The following is a 20,673-nucleotide window of genomic DNA, read 5'->3' on the forward strand; positions in this document are numbered from 1 at the left end:
GGTGGGAAAAAGGACACTAAGTATGGTCCCCAATTAGAGGTAACGATCATCAGCTGCCTCCAACTGGGAACCATACACACACACCAACATGGAAATAGAATACCTAGAAACCCCCCTAGTCACGCCCTGACCTGAAACACCATAGAGAACCCCGAGGGCTCTCTATGGTCAGGGCGTGACAGTACCTGCGTAATTGCGCACCCAACTCACTCAGGTGCTTCGCTTTATCACATTTGACGTTGTCCGTAAGCTTGAGTTCATTTGCACCCAAAACAATCATACAATGATGGAAAGACCTGTGTGTTGTCCTTGTTAATGGAGACAAAGAAGAGCTCCAACTTCTTAATCATAGCCTAAATTTTATCCAGCACATTGAAAATAGTTGGAGAGTCCCTGTAATCCTAGATTCAGATCATTCAGTTGAGAAAAACATCACCCAGATAGGCCAGTCGTTTGAGAAACTCATCATCATGCAAACAGTCAGACAAGTTAAAATTATGGCCAGTAAAGAAATCTTTAAGCTCGTCTCTCAATTTAAAAAAAACCTGTCAATACTTTGCCCCTTGATAACCAGCGCATTTCTGTATGTTGTAAAAGCGTTACATGGTCGCTGCCCATATCATTGCTTAATGCAGAAAATACATGAGAGTTCAGGGGTCTTGCTTTAACAAAGTTAACCATTTTCACTGTTGTGTCTAAAACGTCTTTCAAGCTGTCAGGCATTCCCTTGGCAGCAAGAGCCTCTCAGTGGATGTTGCAGTGTACCCAAGTAGCGTCGGGAGAAACTGCTTGCATGTGCGTTACCACTCCACTATGTCTCCCTGTCATGGCTTTTGCGCCATCAGTACAGATACCAACACATCTTGACCACCAAAGTCCATTTGATGTCACGAAGCTGTCCCGTAGTTTAAAAATATCCTCTCCTTTTGTCCTGGTTTCCAGTGGTTTGCAGAAGAGGATGTCTTCATTAATTGACCCCCCATAAACGTAACAGACATTAGGCTGAATGTCACTGATGCCTCATGAAGCGGTGCTGTTTGATGAAGGCATTGTTTTTTGGACCTTTTCCCCCAGCATTGTCCCAGCCATATCCACAGCAGCAAGAAGAATTAAGTCCTTCACAATAGTATGGGGCTCATCCTAGTCACTTGGTAGCTCACCATATAAGATGCTTCTAGCCCCTTCCTATTAATGGTATATGTTGCTTTTATACATATTTTACTACTCAAAAAGTCATCTTAATTCTCGCTCAAAAAACTAATGTGGCTTATTTTTCTAATTGGCATGTTTTGTTTCTAAATGTGAAGGTTTCATTGAGTTGTGAGATAGTACTTTTGCACATATAACACACTGTGTGGCTGAGGAAAGATACTACTTCCAATATAAGTGAACCCCAGATCAATGTAGTTCTCATCATATTTGTGCCTCTTCGATGGTCCAACATCTCTGTCTGTTGTTCGGTGCTTTCCTGGGTAAGGGGGCAGTAGCTCTTCGACTGCATCAGATTCACAACTGTCAGTGTGCATGCTAGCTGGGCTAACAAAAAATGTAGAATTACTGATATTAGCATTGGATATGCTCATGGAAGCAGAACAACTTGTGTCGTCGACAGGTGCAGGTGTAGTACTGCTGGTAGTAGCAGTACTACCAGTAGAGCTGGTATGTGTCTCTATGGATGCTGGCCTTACTGTTATTACCATTAATCCATTTTTGAGCAAACGGAATGAGCAGCAGCTACGTTTGGCTACATACGGACCGTTAGTGGAAATCCCGCGAGAGAGTAACGGTTAATGTGATTGGATGTTAATTATTTGACTAGGCTACCTGTAAATAAATAAATAAATACATTTGACATTGTGTTGTTATTTCACTGAATACAGATGGTTTAATTTTATTTTTGGCAGTGAAACGAGGCTACTCAGGTGAGAGAAAAAAAAACGTATAATGTATAGCCCCATTGGAAAATCTAAATGGACTGTTTGAAAATGTGAATACATTTTTTTAAAATATATATATTTATTATTATTATTATATATATAAAAAATGTGAATCACAGTTTTATTTGGCGTAACCCCGACGACATTGCGCATTCCAAGAGAAATGTAACCACTCTCAAATTCATAGACAGAGCTATTGATGCAAGGATTGACCACCCATGATACCAAAATGATAGTTTTAACCCTTTTTGGAGACTATACAGTGTTAGTTAAGAATTCCATTGTTCTCCAACAAAGGAGTAAAACAAGCTTATAATTTGGATTCTGATGCGGTACGACAATTGAACTAAGCTCATGGGAATGTATTTATATTCTTCCGGTATCAATGGGTATATACCATGAATTTAAAAGTCCAAAAATGTATGTCACGATCACAGGTTACCCCTTCAAAGGCAAAGTCATGTTAAGTTTCATGGCTGCCTGCCCAACGTTGTTATTTTATTCACAGGCTCCCATCTCTTCTAGAGAACAGCTTATCGTCCCTGACAGTTTATTATTACCATGTCGAAAATAATATAATACAAGTGCTCTGACCTTTTCAGCTGAGCCCCACTCCTTACATGCAGACAGAGAGAGAGAGAGGGACACACAAAAGAAAGAAGGAAGGAAAGAGAGAGAGAGAGAAATAAAACAAAGGGAGATAGAGACCCACAAAGAATTCAAAAACAAATCCAATTTTGATAAACTCCCACATCTACTGGGTGAAATCCCACAGTGTTCAATCACAGCCGCAAGATGTGTAACCTGTTGCCACAGGAAAAGGGCAACCAGTGAAGAACAAACACCAATGTAAATACAAACCATATGTTGATTTACAGTGCCTTGCGAAAGTATTCGGCCCCCTTGAACTTTGCGACCTTTTGCCACATTTCAGGCTTCAAACATAAAGATATAAAACTGTATTTTTTTGTGAACAATTTTTTGACAACAATCAGTCGTATATTGCACAAATCTGGCCTTTATGGAAGAGTGGCAAGAAGAAAGCCATTTCTTAAAGATATCCTTAAAAAGTGTCGTTTAAAGTTTGCCACAAGCCACCTGGGAGACACAACGTTATGTTTTGCATTGTTGCCAAAAAGTTCAATTTTGGTTTCATCTGACCAGAGCACCTTCTTCCACATGTTTGGTGTGTTTCCCATGCCAATAAAGCCCATTCAATTAAAATGGGAATGTAATAGAGAAATTGAGGCAAAAAGACAGTAATAAATGGAGAGAGAGGAAGGGAGGGAGAGGTATAGAGACACGAGAGATGGAGCTGGAGAACTAAGGGAGGGAGTATCTCATTTTATACAAAAACCAATCATCGGGGTAGGTCGCTTACAGTTTCAGGCACAGTTTGTTGTCTTAAGCATTTGCCTTGAGAGATCTGCTTCAGTGACCATCTGGGAAAGTGCCCATTCGTGCACAGCGCTGGCAGAGACAAATTCCTCTCATAAGCTAAAGAAGATCAAGCTACTCTAACAGTTATGCATTATACGCTTAGAAAAATGTATAGTAATGTATGCCAGTGTTAGTTAAAAAGGCATTAGAGCCACATTTCAGTGATCTGTAAAATGTCTGGCTGTAGCTTTAAACCTCCAGGCTTAGGTCTCCACTCTCTTCAAAGCCTTGTGAGAATAGCAGACATCCAGGGATGAATAACATCAAGTTTTTTGAGAGCTTTAGCAGTATGGGGAGCTGTGATGAAGAGGCATCTGTTTCATCCCCTGGTAATTATAGCAGGAAAATCTGTTATATCTCAAAGAACAAAGTGAGAGAACGGTCCTAAAAAAGAAACACCTTCCAATAACCTCTGACAAATCCAATTACCTCAAAATGTGTAAAGTGGATTGTGTATTTTTATTTTATTTTATTTAACCTTTATTTAACTAGGCAAGTCAGTTAAGAACAAATTCTTATTTACAATGACGGCCTACCAAAAGGCAAAATGCCTCCTGTGGGGATGTGGGTTGGGATGAAATAAATACACAATAACAATAAAAATATAGGACAAAACACACATCACAACAAGAGAGACAAGAGAGACGAGAGATTACCTCAACCCCCTGTACCCCTGCACACTGACTCGGTACCGGTACCCCCTGTACATAGCCTCATTATTGTTGTTCTTATTGTGTTACTTTTTATTATTACATTTTATTTTAGCTTACATGGTAAATATTTTCTTCTTCTTGAACTGCACTGTTGGTTAAGGGCTTGTAAGTAAAGCATTTCACTGTAAAGTCTACACTTGTTGTATTCAGCGCATGTGACAAATAAAGTTTGATTTGATTTGACAACACTACATAAAGAGAGACCTAAAACAACAACATAGCAAGGCAGCAACACATGACAACACAGCATGGTAGCAACACAATGTTGATTGCATTTTTAAATGTAAACTTTATTTAACTATGTCATGATAGCACACACCGGACGACGCTGGGCCAATTGTGCACCGCCCTATGGGACTCCCAATCACGTCCGGTTGTGATATAGCCTGGATTCAAACCAGGGTGTCTGTAGTGACGCCTCGAGCACTGAGATGCAGTGCCTTAGACCGCTGCACCACTCAGGAGCCAACAAAACATGGTACAGACATTATTGGGCACAGACAACAGCACAAAGGGCAAGAAGGTAGAGACAGCAATACATCATGCAAAGTAACCACAACTGTCAGTAAGAGTGTCCATGATTGAGTCTTTGAATGAAGAGATTGAGATAAAACTGTCCAGTCTGAGTGTTTGTTGCAGTTCGTTCCAGTCACTAGCTGTACCAATAATAAGTGTCTATCGCTGTGCCCTTTGCCTGTGTATGTACTGTATTTGTGTCCTGTCTATTGCATCCCTCAGAACAACTTACCTCTACCACACCTATAACCGTAACACCCTACACCTTTGTCTGTCCAACAGATTCAGAGTGTTTATTTCACTGAAATTAAGTTGAACCAACGTGGAATAGACGTTGAATTGACGTTTGTGTCCAGTGGGTAATGTCTTTCCTGTTCCTTTTCTTTCCTTTTCCCGAACACATTTTCTCCATTACACTTAGCCTTACAAATAATGCATTTAACTCTTTTTATATTGTGTATATATCCTGGATGAGAGGAGAGGTCAATAAACCAGACAACACTAAATTAAGGATGTGCTCATGAATCGATTAGTAATTTCATCTGGGAGGAATGCGACAACTTTTAGACAGAAGGACAGCAGTCTGGTGATTTTAATTGATTGGCTCCACCTTCAAACTCTTAGGGGGCATTAAAGTCCATAACACCACCAGGCTTTTTATGCAAATAGGATTTTATGCAATCGTCCAATGTATCGACCTACAGTATTTATGTGTCTTTAACCAATACAGTAGGCCTACTCCGTTAAAAAAACAAATCTGTGCGTTGCTTTTCAGATTTCACTTTTCACAGCCCTCAAATGCTTCAGAGGAAATGCAACTGGGTGCTTCTAATAGCCCGTTACTGTGGCCCCATTCAGGGCTGCTCAGCTAAAAGCTGTGGTTCCTCATTTTGTGTTTACGGGGGCCATGCCGTGAGTGCTCTGTTCTACTCTGCAGTCCATCCGTCCTCACAGATCATTTCTGCCGGCCAGGCGAATGAGGTAAACAATATTGATTTTGAAACATCCTGTGTTCACTTAGATACTGTCTCTGGTTTCAATGAGAGAATCTGTATGCATTACAGGAAGGAGGTGACTAATGTCTGCCCTGCCTGCCTCCTCTGAAACTCAATACCCGAAGTGGAGATAAGGATGGGCCAGAAGATCTAGTGTGCCTTGTGCTCAAATGCCAATCAAAGCAGGATCCCCATTGTAGATGTCCTGAATGACAAAGTCAGATGAACCTTTTCCTGCAGTTGGCTAAATCAGCATCTTGGTAGTCTTAAACAAATCTACTTTGAAACAGAAGTATACACCTCACACACATGGTTATGCCCTTTAAAAAAAAAGACACCTGGACCATGTCTGTGATGGAGTTGAAATGTATTTAATTGTCAGTTTGCATCCCAATATTACACTTTATATAAATCACAGAAGACTGAAATATAACAAAACGGTTTGACATAGAAATACCTGGATTTTCAGCGTAAAAAAAAAGAAGTTATTATGAAATAATTCTGAGATATTAATAACATTCCACCCATGAGACTACTAGAGGGTGATTCGGTCATTTGACTGCATGAAAGGGTGAAGACACTAGCAGTGAATTTTTACATTTGAGCAATGTTGGGGAGAATATGTGCCAGACCTGGGTTCAAATACATGCGTATTTAAATATTTAGATTTGAAATACTTATTTTCTGTGTATTTGAGTATTTTCAAATAATTTAGCAAAACCTACTATTTCTATATGAAGTATTTGAAAGTATTTTCAAATAATTTCCTATATATTGCCTACTATTTGAAACTATTTTCAAATAATACTTGCACCCAAATAGATTATTTCAAATACCCCTAGGACCAAACAGACCTGGCTTCAATTGCATGGTATTTAAATACAGTGTATTTCAGTATTTCAATACATTCCAAGTGTATTTCCAAATACTTGCCAATATTCAACCACTTGTATTTTCAAAGAAACAATATCAAAATACTTCGAAACATATTTTAAAGTAATTGAAATACCCGAAATAGTATTTGAACCCAGGTCAGGTGTGTGTGTGTGTTTCTGTGTTTGTGTGTATGCATATGTGCGTGCGTTTGTGTGTGCATGCACACATCTCTCTCTAGTTGTAGCTACTGTAGCAGTAGGCCTATACAAAATATTATGGGTCACTAGCTGTGTTGCAAACTGCTACAGGTTCTGCATCTGTTGTTTCGCTCAACAAATATTAACTTGTGGTTATGTTGAGTTGCTACTGGAGATTCCTGCCTATTCAGAAGGTGTCTCTAAGTGAAATCGTCTGGTGATGCAATTTTACAGGAAATAGTCACATATTTATGTCCTTTGATAAATGACACAAGTTGATAACTGACAGAAAATATGGAACAATACAGCTGTTAACACAGCTGGGTGACTCACCATTCACATCACATGACACCTCCCTACATTCTGTAAAACATTTAGGGTCCACAGTATATGGAATATATTAAATAGAAGTGCATTTTAAAGAGAGAGAGAGAACATTAAAACATTTCAGCAAATAGAATTTGAACAATAATGTACACTGATCCAATGGAGAGCTCCCCCCTCTCTCTCTCTCTCTCATTGGGGGCTACTTACATTAGCTCAAGGGTTTCATTGATGAGCAGTCAGGCAGACAGTGAGAGGTAGCTCAGACAATTTCACATGGAAGTGCTGGATCAAATTACATAAAACTACGTCATCCACTGGCTCATATGGTCATTTATGCTATTTCAGGAATATAGTTTAGGGTAGAATGATTTTGGAAATGCTGTCCTATGTTTAGTTTCTGTTGTTCAACGTTGAACGGCAGTCTGCACGCATTGTGCTTGAAAGCAGGAGACATAATTGGTTTCTCATTGAGATATAACCATTAGTCAGTCCACCACGCGTGGGACGGAGGAAAAGCAGCACTCAGCATTCCCTGTCACCGTTTCTCAACTGTCCTCCCTACAGTGAGCTGAACCTTTTGGACGATTTGATCTCCATATTTCTACCTCCAAATTTTGGAGTTTTAGTAGCGGATCGCATTGGATCCTTATAGCATCTTTTGTTCCCGCCTGGAGAAAGTTTGTTCAGGTTCCAACATGAGTGATTTAGAAGAAGACTTCAAAAATATTATTTTGATAAAAGAGGAGAGAATTAAGGACATGGAGATGCGTCTCGCCGAAAAGGAAGAAGAGATCCACGAATTAAAACGAAAACTGCACAAATGTCAATCTGTTCTGCCCAGCGCGCAGATAATTGGACCTAGAACCAGGCGCGCCCAAGGCATCTCGGCGGAACCTCAAGCTTACCGAACCTTCCAGGAGTTAAACAGTGAAGCATTTCGGAAACATTCCAAGTCTGACAGGTACCACATAGTTTATTATTACTACTTCACCATAATTGCCTACAGGGCACACACTGGTTGAATCAACGTTGTTTCCACATAATTTCACTGAAATTAAGTTGAACCAACGTGGAATAGACGTTGAATTGACGTTTGTGTCCAGTGGGTAATATCTTTCCTGTTCCTTTTCCCGAACACATTTTCTCCATTACACTTAGCCTTACAAATATTGCATTTAACTCTTTTTATATTGTGTATATATCCTGGATGAGAGGAGAGGTCAATAAACCAGACAACACTAAATTAAGGATGTGCTCATAAATCGATTAGTAATTTCATCTGGGAGGAATGCGACCATTTTTAGAGAGAAAGACAGCAGTCTGGTGATTTTAATTGATTGGCTCCATCTTCAAACTCTTAGGGGGCATTAAAGTCCATAACACCACCAGGCTTTTTATGCAAATATGATTTTATGCAATCGTCCAATGTATCGACCTACAGTATTTATGTGTCTTTAACCAATACAGTAGGCCTACTCCGTTAAAAAAACAAATCTGTGCGTTGCTTTTTAGATTTCACTTTACATGTCCCTCAAATGTTTCAGAGCAATTTCAACAGGGTGCTTCTAATAACCCGTTACTGTGGGCCCCATTCAGGGCTGTTCAGCTAAAAGCTGTGGTAATTTTATGCCGACAGTCACCATGGTGATGTAACCTGGAGTGAAGAGAAGTGAGGGGACAATGTTATGTCTGTTGTGATGAGTAACTTATTCATTAGACATATTCACCTAACTGTTGTGCAATGACGGTGGCCCCTATGATTGGTTTACTCATAGAACGTGCTCTAGAAATAAATTGGAACTGTTTAGACACATTGCCTTGTTGTTTAGTTGCTATGACATAATGTCCTCTCAGCTTGTGTTGTTTGGGCACCATTGATTACTGAATCCTGACGTACTGCTAATGAGCACCCAAGGCATCGCCTAAAGTTGTAAACAAGCTTTGTGGAACTGAAGTCACTTTTGATCACTGTGCGCTGACCCTCACACACAGGCCTGCATTGAGTGCACTGACTGAGAGTGGTCCCATTCCACTGATATTTACAATCCACTGACTCTTGTGAAAGTGTATTTTTATCGCTGATTGACATTACGAGATCACTGTTGGGTACTTATACACTTCACTACAGTATTGAGTGCCCTGACTCAGAGTATACTTGTTATGAGTGTGCATCGGTGCTGATACGACTCTGGCTGCTGAGGGGAGAACAGCTCATAATAATGTCTGGAATGGAGTAAATGGACTGGTTTCACTCTATTCCACTCCATTCCAGACATTATTATGAGCCGTCCTCCCCTCCTTATTATGAACCTCCACTGGACTGTACAGATAGTAAAATTGTATGTGTGCTTACTGTTGGCTCAGAAAGTGCCATGTTTTGGTCTCCTGGCGATACTGATACTGATGCATAATTTCACTTGATTGGGAGATGTCACTGCCTTGTCACAGAGGAGCTTGATTCACAGTTTTAATAAGTTGAATCTATGACATCGTTCCCCCCTCTGTCTCTCCCCCTCTCTGTCTCTCGCTCTGTCGCTCTGTCTCTCTGTGTCTCTGTCTCTCTCCCCTTCTTGGTCTCCCCCTCTGTCTCTCCCCCTCTCTGTCTCTCGCTCTGTCACTCTGTGTCTCTGTCTCTCTCCCCTTCTCGGTCTCCCCCTCTGTCTCTCCCCCTCTGTCTCTCATTCTGTCACTCTGTCTCTCTACCTACATGTACATATTATCTCAATTACCTCGACTAACCTGCACCCCCCAAACACTGTACCCCCTGTAAATAGCCTCATTTTTTGTGTGTGTGTGTTGTTTAAAAACAAAAACTTTAGTTTATTCAATAAATATTTTCTTAACTCTTATTTTTCTTGAAACTGCATTGTTGGTTAATAAGGGCTTGTAAGTAAGCATTTCACAGTAAGGTCTACACCCATGGTATTTGGCGCACGTGACAAATAAAATGTGATGATTTGAATTGAGGATCTGAGTCCGACTCATGCCATACCCTTTAATTACACAGTAACTAAATCAAATCCAAATGTTTTTGGTCACATACACATATTTGCGTATGTGACACACCTACAGTTATACTCAAGTCTCATTGAAAGTGTTGACACAAAACACTTTGCAACTCTCAAAGATCTCAGTGTGCACTGTGAGCCGTGTGCCAGTATTATAAACACAGCCCCAAGGCTGTTTCTCTACAGACATAACAGAAAGTGACCACTGTCCCAGATATTCTCCTCTAGATATGCAGCTAATAACAATTGCCACAAGATGGGAGCAAAAAGCTTCTTCGTGGTTAGGATCTGTTTGTGAACCTGAGGTGGCTGTGTGACCTGATTCTCTGGAGGATTATTCCTGATCGTAAAAAAATCTGTACTTTCTGTGCATGTGCTCCTTTACGATGAAAGGTTTGTTGTACACACTTATTTGTCTGGTGTAACTATAACATTGACATGTTGTAGCCTACAAACTTCTCTTGTAACTATAATAAATGACATGATCAACATTTTGTACAAACATCTTCGTCTGTTGCAACTATAATGACATTGCAGTATTACAGTAAACACAAGCAGGACAGACAGGCAGTCTTAAGTAGTGATTTAATGCTATTACATGCTGCTGTCTAGGAATGTTTTGGAAGATGATATCATTGCAAGCATAAGCAGGAGGCAGACAGGCAGTCATATTACTAGTGCTCTTTTTTCAACTTTTCAGCCTACAATATAGCAGCATGTACAGTATATCTATAAAGATATGTATCTACGCATAAAGATTATTTCATCACAAATAGCAGTAGGGTAGACAGGCAGTCTAAGCAGTAGTGTTTGTTTTTACAGTTTTCAGGCAGTATCCAGCCTTGTATTACCAGTGGCCTGCCTGGGGTTAACAGTGGCCAGCCGGAGGTTACCAGTGGCCTGCCTGAGGTTACCAGTGGCCTGCCTGAGGTTACCAGTGGCCTGCCTGGGGTTACCAGTGGCCTGCCTGGGGTTACCAGTGGCCTGCCTTGAGTTACCAGTGGCCTGCCTGGGGTTACCAGCTATCAGTGGCCTGCCTGAGGTTATCAGTGGCCTGGTATCTAGAACCAAGGCACTACACTCTGCATCCCTCCTCCTCAACCCGGCTTTCTCAGACACTTTAATGTGCACTGAGAATGATGTCTTAAATCCTCTCACAAGACACACGCAGGCACGCACACACACAAACACTTACGCACACACACACCACACATAGGTACACACACTCATTTAATTATCTTAATTGGACAGCTGTGTCTGTCACAGATGATGTAAAATGATCTGAGGCTCAAACTGCGTTCCACTGAGTGCTCTGAAATATGTATCCACACAGACGTTAGAAGTTAGACAACTGTTTATATTGCCTTATTTCAAGGTTGGATATAAGTGTCAGCTGGAGTGCTACCAGCCTGGCTTTGCAATGTACACGGGTTTATTATTTAATGGGATTATGGGCAATGTATATGACATGAGGTGGCCATAGGAGGGAGCTATAGACCCTTATCAGGCCTGGTGTCCTTATTCGGCATCACTTCTACTATATCAAGTCTGTGGATAAGGTAGGGTTAAACATTAAGACCAGAGGGGGTGTGGTATATGGCCAATTGGCCAATATACCACTGCTAAGGGTTGTTCTTATGCACAGTGCAAAGCAGTAAAACTAAATGTTTTGTCATACCCATGGTATACGGTCTGTTATACCACGGCTATCAGCCAATCAGCATTCAGGGCTCGAACCACCCAGTTTATAATACCAACTATAAACTGGGTGGGTTAAGGCCTGAATGCTGATTGGCTGAAGGCCATGGTATATCAGAGCGTACCCCCCGGGTATGACAAAACATTTATTTTTACTGCTCTAATTATGTTGGTAACCAGTTCACAATAGCAATAAGGCACCTCGGGGGTTTGTGGTATATGGCCAATATACCACAGCTAAGGGCTGTGTCCAGGCACTCCGCGTTGTGTCATGCGTAAGAACAGCCCTTAGCCGTGGTATGTTGGCCATATACCACACCCCTTGGGATAATAGCATTATTCCTTATTCAGGGTCAAAACATGTGGCTTCAAAGGGGTGAGTGCCATCATCATTGTGATCCTGCCTGATTATAAATTACAAGTGGTTAGCATCATACAGTTAAATTTACATTATAGTGCATATGTTTCTGCAATTTCTGCACATTAGTATCACATTACAATCACTACGACTGAAGTATGGTGCATATATAATATATAATCTCTGACAGGTAGGGTGCATCTACACGAATATTATAGAGCATAGGTGTGTGTATTACCTGATACCTGATTGGCTGATCATAGTATTGAGGAAAGCAACCAATTTGTTGCACTGGTGGGGGGATCAATGATTGTGTTTCGGCATCCTGCGAGCGCTGACGCTCACTCTGGATACTGACGTATGTGAGCAATACAATGAAGCGTATTGTTCGTCACATTTGGCCAACCTTTCATTTGAAAGGCTACTCACCTGAGTTTCAAATCAAGCGCATGAGTCGTTCTCCCCGCAAGTATTCAATTTGTGTAGTGGCAGTGAACGAGGAGGTTGCCTTCCAAATCTGAGCATCATTCGAGTCACTCGCAAAGTTTGCTGCGCTCTGGTGATCCTGATTTCTCTGAAAACTATGGGGACCTTACGCGATCTCCAATACGCATTACAGGAGAAGATTGAGGAGTTGCGACAACGAGACGCACTTATTGACGAACTGGAGCTGGAATTAGATCAAAAGGACGAATTGATTCAAAAGCTTCAGAATGAACTGGATAAATACCGATCTGTAATCAAACCGGCGACGCAACAAGTCCACAAGGCAAGCGCACTACAGGAGCAGCACAGGACCAAGAGGCAGGCGATATCAGGAGAGCCCACCGCCTTTGACATTCATGAACTCAGTCATGTCACTCTTCCATTCTACCCCAAGAGCCCACAGTAGGTTTCATATGTCCGTCTTTGGTCATTGTGTCTTACCTGTGTGCTGACTGCTGTTCATCTATTGTATATCACATGTCCCTATTAGAGTATGAGTGGTACCAAAAGTGAATCCCATCACAGCAACACTGTAGGCTAATTGAATGGCAAAATGTTGGCTTTAGTTGTGGCTGTGTTTGCATTTGCAATGAAGTACGTTGTGTGTGTGTGTGTGTGTGTGTGTGTGTGTGTGTTATGGAAACATGATATCATGCAGCAACCATCTTTGCATAATGCATGCTAGTTGTGTAGTGACAGTATGGTGTGTGCATCCACCTGGCTGAGTATACATTATAAAACTAGCCATAACACAAGTCTCTACAGAAACATTTGTTTTAAAACACACAACTTACCTCACCGCAATTGCAAACACAGTAAAATCTACAGACACTATGCTATGCAGAGTCAGGAAACCCCCATAATGCACATGCAATGAACACATTAAAGTAAAAGTCACCCTCTGAAAGCATAGAGCTAACATTTCTAATTCACTTGTTGCTCAAGCCCTGATACTGTTCTCAAATGTTGTTTGACTAGCCAAATCAACATCTACCTTCTAAAGATACGTATAATCATAAAGGAACATAGCGCACATGGACAGATAGCAATTTCCATGTAAGAGATACAATATCTGCATACAGGGGAAACATTAGGAAACATTAGGTTGGGAATTTGAGCATTATAAAAATGAATTTGTATATCTAAATGCCTTAAGAGTACACAACAGAACGTTCTATTACAGTAGGTTGTTTTGTCAAAGTCCAGACAAAGGAGAAAGGCAGAGAAGAACATTTTCTTATGTGGAGTCAGTAAATAATGTAATCCACTGTCAAGATAGACCGTTCGTTAGGGAAAAACGAATAGGTCCTCTCCCTCTTCCAAATATTGTTTGTGTGTGTGTGTGTGTGTGTATATATATATATATCTCACTAATGTTTCATACTTTTCCACAACACTACGAGCACAGGTTGATTCCACAGCAGCATGGCCTGAAAACACATGCCTCTGGTAAATACAATCCTCTGGTAAAACCCTACAATCTGTACGTGGTACAGACAACGTATTGGTATCGTTATACTCCTAAAAGTGAAATTTTAAAAAATCACATTCATTTATTAAATATACAAATATTATTTACAGTACCAGTCAAATGTTTTAGAACACCTACTCATTACAGGGTTTTTCTTATTTTTTTTTTTACTATTGTCTACATTGTAGGATAATAGTGAAGACATCAAAACTATGAAATAACACACACAGAATCATGTAGTTATAGTTAACAAAAGTGTTAAACAAATCCAAAATATATTTTATATTTGAGATTCTTTGAAGTAGCCATCCTTTGTCTTGATGACAGCGTTGCACATGCTTGGCATTCTCTCAACCAGCTTCATGCGGTAGTCACCTGGAATGCATTTCAATTAATAGGTGTGTTGTTAAGTTATTCTGTGGAATTTCTTTCCTTCTTATTAAAGCGTTTGAGCCAATCAGTTGTGTTTTGACAAGACAGGGTGACAAGACAGGGTTGGTATACAGAGCTTTTGGTAAAAGACCAAGTCCATATTATGACAAGAACAGCTCAAATCAGCAAAGAGAAATTACAGTCCATCATTACTTGAAGACATGAAGGTCAGTGAATCTGGAAAATTGTGCAGTTGCAAAAACCATCAAGCTCTATGATGAAACTGGCTCTCATGAGGACCGCCACAGGATTGGAAGCCCCAGAGTTCCCTCTGCTGCAGAGGATAAGTTCATTAGAGTTACAAGCCTAAGAAATTGAAGCCCAAATAAATGCTTCACAAAGTTCAAGTAACAGACACATCTCATCATCAACTGTTCAGAGGAGACTGCGTGAATCAGGCCTTCATGGTCGAATTGCTGCAAAGAAACCTCTATTAAAGGATACAAATAATAAGAAGAGACTTGCTTGGGCCAAGAAACACGAGCAATGGACATTAGACTGGTGGAAATTTGTCCTTTGGTCTGATCAGTCCAAATTTGATATTTTTGGTTCCAACTGCCATGTCTTTGTGAGACGTGGTGTGGGTGAACGGATGATCTCCGCATGTGTATTTCCCACTATAAAGCATGGAGGTGTTATGGGGGTTTGCTGGTGACGCTGTCTGTGATTTATTTAGAATTCAAGGCACACTTAACCAGCATGGCTACCACAGCATTCTGCAGCGATACACATCCCATCAGGTTTAGGCTTAGTGGGACTATAATTTGTTTTTCAACAGGACAATGACTCAATACACATGCAGGCTGTGTAAGGGCAATTTTACCAAGAAGGAGAGTGATGGAGTGTTACATCAGATGACCTGGCCTCCACAACCTCCCGACCTCAACCAAATTGAGATGGTTTGGGATGAGTCGGCCTGTAGAGTGAAGGAAAAGCAGCCAATAAGTGCTCAGCATATGTGGGAACTCCTTCAAGACTGCTGAAAAAGCATTCCAGGTGAAGCTGGTTGAGAGAATGCCAAGCATGTGCAAAGCTGAAGAATCTCAAATATATTTTGATTTGTTAAACACTTTTTTTTATTACTACATGATTCCATATCTGTCATTTCATAGTTTTGATGTCTTCACTATTATTCTACAATGTAAAAAATAGTAAAAGTAAAGAAAAACCCTTGAATGATCAGATGTTCTAAAACTTGACCGGTAGTGTATCTAAAAGTACCCTTTTTGATTCCCCATTTTTTTAGACATATTGTTTGGAACGATATACTCTTCAAATAAGTACAATTTCCAGAGTGGGCTCTCTGCTAATTTTCAAGAAATTATCATTTTTATACATGGAAATTGACATTATAGGTAATTAACCAATCACAACCCTCCTGTAGGCTTGAACTTTCAGCAAATCACCAGCAGAGAGAGTCCCCTTTGAATCCATTTTCCAATTCCCTGTGTTGATGCTGCTCATAAAATGCATCATAATATCAAAAGCAGCATTAGAGTCAGTCTGAATATTTTATTTTCTTGAGTATATTTGTCCTGACCTTAGTTATCTTTGTTTTCTTTATTATTTTGGTTAAGTCTGGGTGTGATGAGGGTGGTATGTGTGTTTGCCTTGTCTAGGGTTTTTGTTTATCTATGGGGTTTTGGTTTGTCTAGGCAGCTGGCAGCTGTTTATCGTTGTCTCTGATTGGGGATCCTATTTAGGTTGCCATTTTCCATTTAGGTTTTGTGGGTTATTGTCTATGTGTAGTTGCATGTCAGCACTAGTTGTTTATAGCGTCACGTTTGTTTAAGTGGTCTTCGTTAAATAAAAGAAGAATGTATTCCAATCACGCTGTGCCTTGGTCTCCTCGTTATGACGAATGTGACAATATTGTTTTAAACAATATGTTTAAAATGTAACAAACTAAAAAACGTTATTTTGAGAATGTAGACTTACTCCATACTTTAGAGGACACTATTAGGAGTATAATGACAGTAAGATGTCTGTAACATATCATGTACGGTTTGCAGACATGGGGTCTTACAAGAGGCATGTATAGGCCTAAAAGTGGCCTAAAATGGCCACTTTCATCATGATTTTCAAAAACAATATTTATATTTGTATTGATGATGGATCCTCATGCAGCAGCTACACTTCCTAAGGTCCAGCAATTAGTGATCCCTTAATGCGCCAATCCCGTTAACGGGATAGATTTGACAACATCCTGTGAAATTGCAGGGCGCCAAATTAAAACTACAGAAATATCAATATTCAACCTTCACAAAAATATAAGTGTAATACATCAAAATAAAGCTTAACTTCTTGTTAATCCAGCTGCTCTGTCAGATTTTAAAAAGGCTTTACGGAGAAAGAACACCATGTGATTATCTGAGGACAGCGCCACGCATACACACACATGAAAATTATTTTTCATCCAGGCAGGTGCGACACAAAAGTCCGAAATAACGATATAATAAATACCTTACCTTTGAAGATCTTCTTTTTGCAATCCCAAATGTCTCAGTGACACAATGAATGATCGTTTTGTTTGATAAATTCCTTCTTTATATCCCCAAAATGTCAATTTATTTGGCGGGTTTGATTCAGAAATACACCGGTTCCAACTCGCCCAACATGACTACAAGTATCTAATAAGTTACCTGTAAACTTGGTCCAAACATTTCAAACAACGTTCCTAATCCAACCCCAGGTATCCTAAAATGTAAATAATCGATAGAATTTAAGACGGGATAATCTGTTTCCAATACAGAAGAAAAATAACACGGGCCGCGCAACAAAAGACTAGGAACCTTCAGAGTGACACGTACAAAGAACAACACTACTTCTTCATTTCTCAAAAGAAAAACATTGACCAATTTCTAAAGACTGTTGACATCCAGTGGAAGCCATAAGAACTGCAACCAGGTTCCTAATTAACAGGGTTCCCCATAGAAAACCATTGGAAAATCTTATGACCTTAATTTTTTTCCCCTGGATGGTTTGTCCTCTGGGTTTCGCCTGCCAAATCAGTTCTGTTATACTCACAGGCATTATTTTAACAGTTTTAGAAACTTTAGAGTGTTTCCTATCCAAATCTACCAATTATATGCATATCCCAGCTGATTAGCAGGCAGTTTACGTTGGGCACACTTATCATCCAGATGTCATAATACTGCCCCCTAGCCTTAAGAGGTTTTAAGGCAGTTATACAATTTTAAAAACATAAAAATACATTCACAACACATTAAGTGTGTGCCCTCAGGCCACTACACTTCTACCACATATCTACAATACAAAATCCATATGTACGTGTGTGTATAGTGCGTATGTTATCGTGTCTTTGTATGCATGTGTCTGTGCCTCTGTATGTGTCTCTTCACAGTCCCCGCTGATCTATAATGTGTATTTTTACCTGTTCTTTAAAATTAGATTTTACTGCTTGCATGAGTTACATGATGTGGAATTTAGTGTCATGTAGTTATGGCTCTACGTCGTACTATGCGCCTCCCATTGTCTGTTCTGGACTTGGAGACAGTGAAGGCATGTGGCATGTCTTTTGGGGTATGCATGGGTGCCAGTTGTTCAGACATACAGCTCTGTGAATTCAACATGTCAATACCTCTCACAAATACAAGTAGTGACGAAATCAATCTCTGCTCCACTTTGAGCCAGGAGAGTTTGACATGCATATTATTAATGTTAGCTTTCTGTGTACATCCAAGGGCCAGCCGTGCTGCCCTGTTCTGAGCCAATTGCAATTTTCTCAAGTCCATTTTTGTGGCACCTGACCACACGACTGAACAGTAGTCCAGGTGCGACAAAACTAGGGCCTGTAGGACCAGCCTTGTTGATAGTGTTGTTATTAAGGACAGACTTCTCCCCATCTTGGCTACTGTTGTAGAAATATGTTTTGACCATGACAGTTTACAGTCCAGGATTGTGGTACAAATGTAAAAAGCATATCAAACGTGATAATTGGCAGAACAAACTGACACAGAAAAAATATTTTTTGCCCATTCTGGCGTGGACTCACCCCCACAGCAGCAATACTATTATAATTGTTATGAACTACTGCCCAAACAAATACCACATATTTATTTTTATTTACACTGACAGCCTACCCTGGCCAAACCGGGACGACGCTGTGCCAATTGTGCACTTCCCTATGGGACTCTCAATCACGGCCGGTTGTGATACAGCCTGGAATCAAACCAGGGTCTGTAGTGATGCCTCTAGTACTGAGAAGCAGTGTCTTAGACCGCGGCGCCACTCAGGAGCCCCTACATATGTGCACTGATGTGACGTTATTTCCTTTACAATTCATGCATGCCTTTGCAACTCTATTTCTGAAATTGTGTAGGTTGTAAACAATCACAACCTTTCTCAGGCTTCTTAGATTGGAAGGTATGGTCAGGGCATTGAGGGAAAGAGTTTGATTCTTGCACCTTCAGTCCAAGGGTCCTATAAAGTCTGTAGGAATGCTGTCTATCCATCCGGCTGTGCTCTAAAGTAGCATACTTTCTCCTTTTAAGGGAACCGCTCTGTGTTTATCTCTGGGCTTTGACAGGGACTCGCTTTCTGAAGCGAAGGAAATGAAACGCGACACAAAAACAGAACAGGGAACAAGCTGGAGTCTAGTCAACTATCAGTTAACATACTGTATAACTGTGACACACTATACCTGTCACGTTCTGACCTTTATTTCCTTTGTTTTGTCATTATTTAGTATGGTCAGGGCGTGAGTTGGGGTGGGCAGTCTATGTTTGTTTTTCTATGATTTGGGTATTTCTATGTTTCGGCCTAGTATGGTTCTCAATCAGAGGCAGGTGTCATTAGTTGTCTCTGATTGAGAATCATACTTAGGTAGCCTGGGTTTCACTGTGTGTTTGTGGGTGATTGTTCCTGTCTCTGTGTTTGCACCAGATAGGGCTGTTTTAGGTTCTTCACGGTTTTTGTTAGTCTGTTCATGTATAGTTTTCTTCATTAAAGAACCATGAATATAAACCACGCTGCATTTTGGTCCGCCTCTCCTTCAAGTCAAGAAGACCGTTACAATACCATAGTTCTGCAATGTCAATCCATCCAAGTCGATCTCAGTCATGTTATTCAATAGACTGCAACCAAAGCTTCTCACCAGTCTTCACCTGGCCATGTGTAGTATTCCCCTGAAAAGCCTTCCAGGACACCCAATTAATGCTGAATATCAAAGGATCTGATTAATTTGGAGCAGCCTGATGAGCAGTGGCATTTCTGTCCATTGTCCTCAAACCCTCTTCAAAGGGAGTGGTTGGCAGGTCACCAAGGGGGTCGGTCTTCTGACACTAGCCACCAGCTGGAGTTCAGTGCCTCCAAAATAACTAATGGCTCCGTTCTCCCCTTTTGTGCTTTTTCTCTGAATATTTTTGAGTCAGATGAGTCATTAGCTAGGTTTCTCTCCAATTGGCAACACATTTTCATGAGAATATTCTAAAATGTTTGATGTGCTTCCATCAAATTGACTTTTTTCAGATCAAAGGCTATGCGTAATGACGTAGTGCACATATTTACTGGAAAGGAGCATCAATCTCATCACCTTGCACTTTCACCACCCTGTGAAGTTTAGCATAACTTATTTCATCTGTAGCCTAATAAACTGCATGCTTTCCCGACAAGTCATAGTGGGAGGACCCCAAAACATGTCATTGCATGATTCCAAGTTTACTCGCTATGATGATTATTAAATCAATATTTCTGAATAAAAGCATCTCCACTGACATTACTTGCATAATAGATTTTACTGACACAGAAAGATTCCACCTTGTCTAGCGTATCTTGCTTTGTCTACATTTGGAAAGTTTACCAACAGATATTCTGTCTCCATCAGGCCTGTCATGACATTTTTTTATCCGACATGTACTTTAGTTGCAGAAAAAGTTTGGACGGAAACCTGGTTAGTGTAGCTCAAATCAAATCAAATCAAATCAAATTTTATTTGTCACATACACATGGTCAGCAGATGTTAATGCGAGTGTAGCGAAATGCTTGTGCTTCTAGTTCCGACATTGCAGTAATAACCAACAAGTAATCTAGCTAACAATTCCAAAACTACTACCTTATAGACACAAGTGTAAGGGGATAAAGAATATGTACATAAAGATATATGAGTGAGTGATGGTACAGAGCGGCATAGGCAAGATACAGTAGATGGTATTGAGTGCAGTATATACATATGAGATGAGTATGTAAACAAAGTGGCAT

The 20,673-nt window shown here is 40.3% G+C and overlaps 1 protein-coding gene across 4 annotated transcripts in view; it reads left to right on the forward strand.

The window, feature by feature from the left end:
• Positions 1–7,514: 7,514 nt before the first annotated feature.
• Positions 7,515–20,673, forward strand: part of LOC112223434 (cGMP-dependent protein kinase 1) — a 166,022-nt gene continuing 152,863 nt past the window's right edge. For 2 of the 4 annotated variants that reach the window (XM_042305513.1, XM_042305514.1), the window contains exon 1: positions 7,515–7,962. In XM_042305513.1, coding sequence (XP_042161447.1) covers positions 7,697–7,962 — 266 coding nt within the window. In that variant the 5' untranslated portion in view covers positions 7,515–7,696. Of the gene's footprint in view, positions 7,963–12,487; positions 12,954–20,673 lie in introns of those variants that run through there. The other 2 variants (XM_042305511.1, XM_042305512.1) reach the window with 1 other exon arrangement.

The sequence above is a fragment of the Oncorhynchus tshawytscha genome, linkage group LG24, assembly GCF_018296145.1.
Source record: "Oncorhynchus tshawytscha isolate Ot180627B linkage group LG24, Otsh_v2.0, whole genome shotgun sequence".
Taxonomy (NCBI): domain Eukaryota; kingdom Metazoa; phylum Chordata; class Actinopteri; order Salmoniformes; family Salmonidae; genus Oncorhynchus; species Oncorhynchus tshawytscha.